This window comes from Drosophila persimilis, unplaced genomic scaffold (assembly GCF_003286085.1).
Source record: "Drosophila persimilis strain 14011-0111.01,24,50 unplaced genomic scaffold, DperRS2 tig00000431-arrow-pilon, whole genome shotgun sequence".
Taxonomy (NCBI): Eukaryota; Metazoa; Arthropoda; class Insecta; order Diptera; family Drosophilidae; genus Drosophila; species Drosophila persimilis.
The window spans coordinates 607,753-616,652 of NW_020825312.1; the positions used below are offsets into that span (position 1 = coordinate 607,753).

General features: G+C 43.7%; 1 protein-coding gene across 1 annotated transcript; it reads left to right on the forward strand.

The window, feature by feature from the left end:
* The first annotated feature begins 2,829 nt into the window (after positions 1-2,829).
* LOC6595854 (transient receptor potential cation channel subfamily V member 6) lies at positions 2,830-5,829 on the forward strand. The gene is made up of 7 exons (XM_002021348.2): positions 2,830-3,234; positions 3,289-3,515; positions 3,576-4,372; positions 4,429-4,655; positions 4,725-4,876; positions 4,946-5,477; positions 5,540-5,829. Exons 1-7 carry the CDS (start codon positions 2,836-2,838, stop codon positions 5,711-5,713), a joined length of 2,508 nt encoding a protein of 835 aa, XP_002021384.1. The 5' UTR covers positions 2,830-2,835; the 3' UTR covers positions 5,714-5,829.
* Positions 5,830-8,900: the final 3,071 nt, after the last annotated feature.

An 8,900-nucleotide genomic window follows, 5' to 3' on the forward strand; every position in this document is an offset into this window, starting at 1 on the left:
AAACGCGTTTTAATTTTAATTCAAAGAGAGAGGCGAGCGGCTGTTTTTATTTATCGATAAAATATACGGTCCGACCATCGGGAATATACTGAAACATACCGTCTCATTTGAAAAATATACCGCAAATATACTGAAGAATTCAACTTATATTTTAGTTTTCTTTCTTCCGTTGAATATTACTAGCTATATAGCACATTTAGCCGTGCCCACATAATTTTAGACCATTGATGAATCAATTTTCTACACAATTGGTTAGTTTTTAGTCCTTGCTTTTACTGTATTTTGACTAAAACAAGGTTTCAACAAAATAGTTCAACAAAAAAAACAGTCGCAATGTTGCTAGTATTTGAAGACATGATGCGTGTATAGGCCTTTGGGCACCCTATTTCGTTAATTTTATATGTAGATCAAACGCAATTTATTAAGACCTTTTCTCAAATTGACATGTTTTTTACTTATGCATGTGTATTATTAGTATCTTGTATCGATCCTCATACCTACTGAGCCTTGTAAGACAAACGTATTCACAATTCTATAACATCCATTTCCCCCAGGGTATGTGTGCATGGAATTAGCAACATGTTTGTGTATGGAATGAGACTCATTGTTGCAAAAGCCAAACTGCGGCGAATCGGGTATTGCCTATATTTCAAGCTATAGATGCCCACTTAGCTTTATCCCATAGATGAATACATTTTCTATTTTCTAACATCTTTAAATTGCTTGTAAGTATTTTATTTTGACTACAATACGGGTTTCAAGTAAATGTTGCTGCAACTTTTGTGTATGGAATGCGCACCATTTGTGCATGGAATGGGACTCATTGTTGTGAACCGGTAATTACAGATTCTACCCGATTCAAATAAATACCAAAATATACGGTCTCATTTGAAAAATATACCGAGTGGTGCGCGCCAAATTTGAATGTGAGCGACAAGGATTTGAATGTTGTCAACCGGGCCTTTATCTATGCCCACATAATGTTATACGATTAATGAATCAATTTTTTACTTAACTGGCCAGTTTTTAGCCCTTGCTTTTATTGTATTTTGACTAAACAAGATTTAAGCAAAAGAGTTAAACAAAAAAAACAGTTGCAATGTTGCTGGTAGTTTAGCAACATTTGTGTATGGAATGGGACTCATTGTTGCTAAAGCGAATTGCGGCGAACTGCGGCGAACTCAAATTCGATTCAAAAAACGACAAATTCTTTGTGCCGTTGAATAATACTATCTATATGGAACATTTAGCCATGCCCACTCAATTTTGTACGATTGATGAATCAATTCTATACATGATTGGCCTATTCGAAATACTTGCATTTATTGGATTTCTATATAACATTGAAAATTAAATTAATAATTGTTAAAAATACCATTTCGCACTAAAAAACACCACATGGGAGCACGGCGAAAACCAGTTACAGTATGACCCTCAGAACAGCACCGAAATATACGGTCTCATTTTCAAAATATACCGAGTGGTGCGCGCCAAATGCACATTTTTTGAACGGAACGACAAGGATTTAAATGTTGTCAGCCGGGCCATTACCGATTCAAAAAATTCATCAATTTTGATACATAAATAAAAAAATGAAACTGTTGGATGGAATGGATTTCCAAAGCCAAAAGTTCGATTTCAAAATCCAAATCGAAATCCAAAATCGCCTCTTCGCAGCACGCAACATATATTGCGATGTTTTAGACTAGACAATGTTGCAAAAATCAAGTTTTCATACCAATTTGAAATTTTTTGTCACCGAAGAATGTTGCAAAATTATTAATTTCATACAAGTTGCATAGAAAATGTTGCCACTTAGTTCTACATTATTTTCGGTTGAAAATATAGATGTCTTCAGGTATTTTACCAAATGAAGTGTTCCACATTCTACATACAGTGGCGCCGCCGATTTTGTAGTAACAATTTACATAGTGTAGATGCCATGTAGCACAATTCAAAATAATTGTTATATTTTTTGTTTTCAGATATATGGACCGACTTGGGGCGGACCTTCTTGTGAGCCCTTGATTGACTGGGAGCGATTTGGCGATCATTTCACTACGTGCTCATCGTGGTATTCAATAGGAATAAAGAAATGTACATCTCTTGTTTGTTTGTAATTTTAAGAGTGCCACGCCTTCTTGCGATCCGAAAGAACTCCCTAATCTTCGGCATACATACCTTCTAGAGCTGCCATGATGTACATGTATATTGGCCAAAGTAGAATCCGAATTTGGACCCTCATTCGTAGTTGTATGTTTCATTCCTTCCTTCATTCCTAATGTTTATGTGCCAAAAAATGCAACAAAAATACACAACTGAATAACAACAGATGGTAATTAAGAATAAATAGATGCCTGATCATAAGGTTTGGCAGTTTGGCATAAGGAAATGATGATTCTAGACAAGTATACTTCTTCCAATATATGTACCAATATACCATATACCCATACTGTTCATTTCCCCGCACTCTACAAGTTTCCCTAACACTTACCAATTGTAAACACAATAGTGAGGGACATACTAAAAAGAGTGATACAAACCTGAACTTGTTGAGTGAGTGAGTGCAACAGGTCCGAGATGTCCTGGCAACGTAGGGTAAACAGAAAAATGGAGCTCAAGTTCAGCTGTTGCATTGGCAACGAGGAGTTCGAAGGAATGTTTTGTCGATACCCAAAACGGACAAGGACCACACAAGCTTGCCATAACATAGGAAATTCCAAGAACAGATACATAGATGCAATCCAGCAATGTCGCGCTATAAAAACGAAAACTAATCAGAGAAAAAAAAACACCACTAAGCACGAGGTCCAAGGTTAAAGGTATTTTCGGACCATGGGGAATACGGAGAGCAACGTGACCAGTGGCGTCAAAAAACAGGCGGGAGTCTCCACACAGGCCCTCTACAAATTTGTCAATCTCAAGGGCGGCGGCCTCCTCGTGGACATGATGAAGCGCGCCTGCCAGACGAAACAGTTCGCGGAGATCGACCACGCCATCAAGACCAAGGTCGAGCCCTTTCTGTACAACAAGGGTGCAGGACGGTATTTCCCCATCTCCAAGCTGGTGCTGCTGCGCAATCGAGACCGCCCAAGGACGCGACAGCTGCCCGAGATCCGGGCCCTGGAGAACCCCGACGACGACTTCAACATCCACGACTATTGTCCCGAGGTATCGGAGGCAGAGTACATCTCCAATCCGAGTGCCTACAGATTCGTGTGTTGGGATCTAAATGTGAGTTTCTGTGCTCCAGAAGCTTCCCCTATTTATTCCCCTTCTGCCTTACAGGAGCGCGGAGCCGTGGGCGAGACCATCCTTCATTTGTGTCTGCTCAACGCCTCCTCACTGCACGCGGACCTCGCCAAGCGACTGCTCAAGTTCTACCCAAAGCTGATACTGGACATCTACATGAGTGACGAGTACTACGGGGAGAGCGTCCTGCACATAGCCATAGTGAACGAGGATCCGGCAATGGTCAAGTATCTGTTGGATGCCAATGCCGATGTCCAAGAGCGGTGAGTACCAGTCGAACTTCAAGGCGTAGCGATATGACCACTCAAGTCTATTGAAATTAGTTGCTGTGGGGCCTTCATGTCGGCGGAGGATACAAAATTCTCGCGCACGGATTCCCCAGATCACGAGTACGTGGCTCTTTGTCCCATAACCAACTACGATGGCTACGTCTACTGGGGCGAGTATCCTTTGAGCTTTGCCGCCTGCCTGTCGCAGGAGGAGTGCTTCCGCTTGGTCCTGGCACGGGGAGCGGACCCCGACTTCCAGGACACCAATGGCAATACCGTTCTCCACATGCTGGTCATCTACGAGAAAATCGAAATGTTCGATGTGGGCTATGAGGTGGGCACCAACATTCACGTGAAAAACATCCAGAACCTGACCCCACTCACGCTGGCTGCCAAGCTGGGGCGCGTGGAGATGTTCTTCCATGTGATGAGCATCGAGAGGGAGATCTACTGGCAGCTGGGCAGCATCACCTGTGCCGCGTACCCCTTGCTCATGATCGACACGATCAACGAACAGACTGGGAATATCAACAAGGACTCGGTGCTGAATTTCGTCGTCTTTGGAGACAAGCTGGAGCATCTGGAGCTGTTGGATGGCGTGGTCATAGATCTCCTGAAGACCAAATGGGACACGTTCTGCAAGTCGCGATTCTATAAGCAGTTCTACATGTTCGCGTTCTACTTTCTGATCTCGCTGTTCAGCTTTATACTGCGGCCAGGTCCGGATGCCAAGGAGGAGGATGAGGAGAATGCAAACAGCACTACGGCTAAGAATGATCTCTATAGAAACGATAGCTCCGATGTTCACCATCAACAGAGCAAAAGGGGTTCTTCCCTTAGCACCGAGTACAGTTAAGTATTGCTCGGATATGGGACTTCCATCAGTAACTCTTTTGTTTCTTTCCAGAAACCTTTTGGTTGAACTTCACGGAGTATTACGATCCTAATGAGGTGGAAGTCTTGCCCGCCTGGTGGGAGAGCTATGCCCAGTGTCCGCTCATGAATCTCGAATCCGATCTGGCCAAGCTCAGAATCATGGCCGAGATGATCAACTTTGTGGGCGCGATCTTGTATCTGCTTGTGGCTCTACGGGAGGCTAGATTTCTGGGCTATAAAATGTTTGTAGAAAACTTGGTAAGCACCGATATCTTCCGACCTCAATCGATAGCATTTATCTTAGGCTTGTATCTCCCATTCCCATAGATGACAGCTCCCTCGAGAGTCATGTTTCTGTTCTCTTGTGCTTTGATGATGACCATACCCTGGTTGAGGGTCTCCTGTCTCACCGAGATCGATGACCATGTCACAGTTTTCATAATGCTGACCACAGCTCCATACTTTCTGTTCTTCTGTCGGTAAACACCATCTACTACCAAGTACTATATAAATTGCCTAGCTTTAATCCTTGAATCCTCCTTTCACAGTGGCTTCAAGACCGTTGGTCCTTTCGTGGTGATGATATATCGCATGGTGATGGGCGATCTGCTCCGTTTCGTTTCCATCTATTTAGTCTTCGTGCTGGGCTTCTCGCAGGCCTTCTACATAATCTTTCTCACCTTTGATAATCCCTCGACGCCAGAGGACCAGGATGCGGAATCGAATCCCATGCCCTCGCCTATGGAGTCCATTGTGGCCATGTTCCTGATGTCGCTGACAAATTTCGGGGACTACTACGGGGCCATGGTCTCCACCCAGCACGAGTACGAGGCCAAGATCCTGTTCTTCCTTTTCATGGTGATTGTTAGTGTGCTGTTGGTCAACATGTTGATCGCCATGATGGGTAATACCTACCAGAAGATAGCCGAGATACGCAACGAGTGGCAGCGCCAGTGGGCCCGGATTGTCCTAGTTGTGGAGCGAAGTGTCCCGCCAGCGGAGCGTCTCAAGAACTTTATGCACTACAGTCAGCCCATGTCGGATGGCAGAAGAGCCCTGGTTCTGCGCCTCAATATGACCGTAGGCTTAGATCTCTTTCTTTTCTCTGCTCAGAGATGATATGCACAACCTCTATTTTGCAGGACGAGGAGAAGGAGGAGATGAAGGAGGTCCAGGAAATGAAGCGTATTCATCAACGCTTCTCCAATAAGCGGCAAATGGAGCGGGAGGCACGGGCCCGTCGCCGCCAGCAGGAGTACGAGAAGTTCTTTGGCACCGCCCGCAAGTCGGAGAGTTCCGAGAACAACAACTTCTGAGGTCCTTCTTCCCGGTCCTGTTCTGTCCTGACGACCCCCGAAGCACTTAATTAGTTCAAGTTTTATTGAGCCTTGTTGAAATCTGTTCGGTTTGTGCAATAAATTGAGAGTCGACAGTCCGTTTCACAGCAACAGTTCACTGAAACCGCCTTCAAATATCGAATAGATGAATGTAGCAAACAATTCTATTTTATAGAGTTCCGTTTATAAGTCCCATGAAGCAATGAACCATGCTGCCCAATCCGTTCTATCCACCCTCATCTCATGCTCGTAAGACACCATAAATGTTCCGCTTTATGACTTGGCAAACAGAGCCAAGTCGCGGCAAGTGGCGGCCATTTGAATTAAGCCAACATCTTTTATGGGTCTGGGCCAATAAAGATGGAGTCCAATGGAGCGGGGGCATAGGACAACATCCGCTTATCGATTTGCACATGATGATAACGATTACGTAATTGCAATTGTAGCAGCGACACAGCAGTGAGGAGAGGGAAAATAATGAATAAAAGATGAAGGCCGAAGGTTGAAGGTTGGAAGAAAAAATATTCGCAAACAAAGGCCTGACACCTTGCATTGTTGTATCCGTATCGCGAGGGATATCGATGATTGACATCAATGGGAGCACTGCCGGATTATGCGTGGGATCGGCATTGGGATCGGCATTGAGATCGGCATCGGCATCGGCTGGTATCAGATCCTCGAGGGTCTCCCTCTAGATCCCTCTCTGCCGGAAGCGTTTAGCAGGCGCCTTTGTTCGCGTTCGAGCACAAAAGAATGGAATGAAATAACGATAGAGGGTAGCCGTGGCCCTAGAGTTCTATACGAAAGTGTTAAAGAGCAAGGATCACTCACTACTCACTATCTGAGCTGCTCTCAGAGGCCCAGCTTGCCGCAGCTTGACTTTAATTGAGTTTGAATAGAGCAATTTAGTTCCCGCTGTGTTGCCGGTGCCATAGCCATAGCTATAGCCAAGTCTCAGTTTTGATTTTTGCGATCCCATTCGATCCGTGCAAAAGTTCCCAGCCCAAACCCCTTCTGAACACTTTCCTTCGGGTGTGGCGCTAATGATATGGTGTCCAACCCTTGACGATCACAACAAAAGGGCTTCCAACAATAACCATTTGAATATGTCACAGTGTGGCCAGAAAGTATGTTCCCAGCTTTGGCGATTGGCGTTGGCTTTGGCATCGGCTTCGGCTTGGCTTTGTGTCCCGGGTGGGTCCGTCCACATGTAATTACTGAACGCACACAGTCTGAGGTGTCGAGTTCGACGGATAATCATATGTTTTGGGTTCAGCTTCGGTGGCAGCTGTGAATGGTGTGGGCACGCCCACCTCCAGGCCCAGATCAACGCCCACTTCCTTTATTTTTTCAGCGTAAAACATTTCCCTGACCTTCTTGACTAGGAATAAACCCCTCTGTAATGATCATTCAAATTGTCGAAAATATATTTGTACATGGAAACCAATTTGTAAATGGAATAGTCTGGAATTCCTTGTCCTTCTTGAATATTTACTCTTTTTCACTTTCGGGATTATTCATTTGGGGAACACAACTATTATTGGGAATAACTACAGAATAACAGTTCATACAAAACATTAAGAAATGAATACATCTTACCCTAATATAATCATCAAAATTTGCACAATTTTATTAGTTACTGGAATGCTATGGCGAAATACTCTTACGTTCGATACATGGAAGATGGAATGATACCATTTCATACCATAATTACAATTTACAGCACGTATTTCGTAAACTGAGTAGAGAAAGATTTATAGAGTAGAGAGTAGAATCTTGTTTTCTTAGTCGACTTGTGAAAATTTCCAGCAATAAAAAAAGGTTGGGAAAGCTGTTTAATTACGCCCCTCCTCGGCCCACACAAACATTGTAAAACAATAACAATAAAAACGAGCTGAGCGCTGGAAGGGCAGAGGCAGAGCCAGAGGCAGGAAAACGTGAAATGCTAATGCGAACAGTTTTTCACATTCTGCTTATTCCTAGAAACATACTATACTCGTACTGCCCGGAGCCGCTTTATGATCCTTGAGCAACATCGTTTATAGCGCAATTTCGGCGAGGGGCGTTTGCCAAATGACTTTTAAATGCCGTCTGTGATTCGGCCTTAACTATCGTAATTGTTTTCCAGGGTCTGTTCTTTCTTTTTGGCTTTCACAGCCCACAACAACAACAAAAACAACAGCAACAAGAAAAACATCCTGAAAAATGTTTCTGAACTCAAGTTGAATCCTTTGGGAGTTGGTTTTGGGCTTGGGCTCGGGATCGGGCAAAGGTAAATTGTTCAAGAAGCATTCAAGGAAGAATTATGGACTTTTCCCAGGTGAACTGCCACTAGAACTCAAAGAAAATTCGATTTCCCCTCAGCATTGACTGCCTTTTTCTTTGCTCAGATTTCTTTGCGTTCTGTTCGTTTGGATACTCAAGAGTTTGTTTAAAGTAAATTATTTATGCAAATCAAAGTACAAAGGACAAAAGTTTGCAATTTATTTTTCTTTTTTGGCAATCGTTTATTTGGCTTGTGGGTGGGCCGCCAAAGGGGGAGGGCGGTGGTGGCTATTGAGCAAGGGTTAAGGGTTTGACCTTTGTTAACTTTGTTTGCATTTGGGCTTTGCTCTTTGATTTAACACTGTCGCTGCCCATGGAATGGAATGCAATAGAACGGAAGGGAAGGGAGAGTATTCGGGGGGTGTTGCTCCACTCACCCATATGGAAATGGAAATTTATCTAGCACCCAAAACGTGAAATTGATGATTTTATTCCCGTGTGTGCGCTCTCCTTTTTTCGGGGTAAACTTTTTAAGCACATTGATTTTATTAAATGTTATTTTGAGTGAATTTGATTTTGATATTTGTGTGTGTGTTTGGGGCTGCCATTGCCATTGCCATGCGGCCTGTCATTTGCATGCCTCGACACTTGTGGCTGCGATTTTTCCTCCATTTCAGGCAGTCATTGATTATGTGTCAATGGAACGGATAGTTCGGATGGAATTGAAGGATTCGATGAAGTGCCCAAAAAAATAGTATGATAAAGGGGCAGAAAGGCAAAATGGAGGACTGCCTTACATGGGTAACCAAACGGGTATTATTTAAAGCCAGAACCGGGAACTACTTCTAATGCCGTTGAGGGTATTTCTAGGCACAAGTCACCCACCAACTCTCACCTTCAA

Bases quoted from the DNA above. Each gene is read 5' to 3' on its own strand.
- LOC6595854 (XM_002021348.2), top strand. From the start codon at position 2,836: ATGGGGAATACGGAGAGCAACGTGACCAGTGGCGTCAAAAAACAGGCG. The intron at 4,373-4,428 runs GTTAAGTATTGC...GTTTCTTTCCAG, and splicing joins TTCCCTTAGCACCGAGTACA to AAACCTTTTGGTTGAACTTC. The intron at 5,478-5,539 runs GTAGGCTTAGAT...TCTATTTTGCAG, and splicing joins TTCTGCGCCTCAATATGACC to GACGAGGAGAAGGAGGAGAT.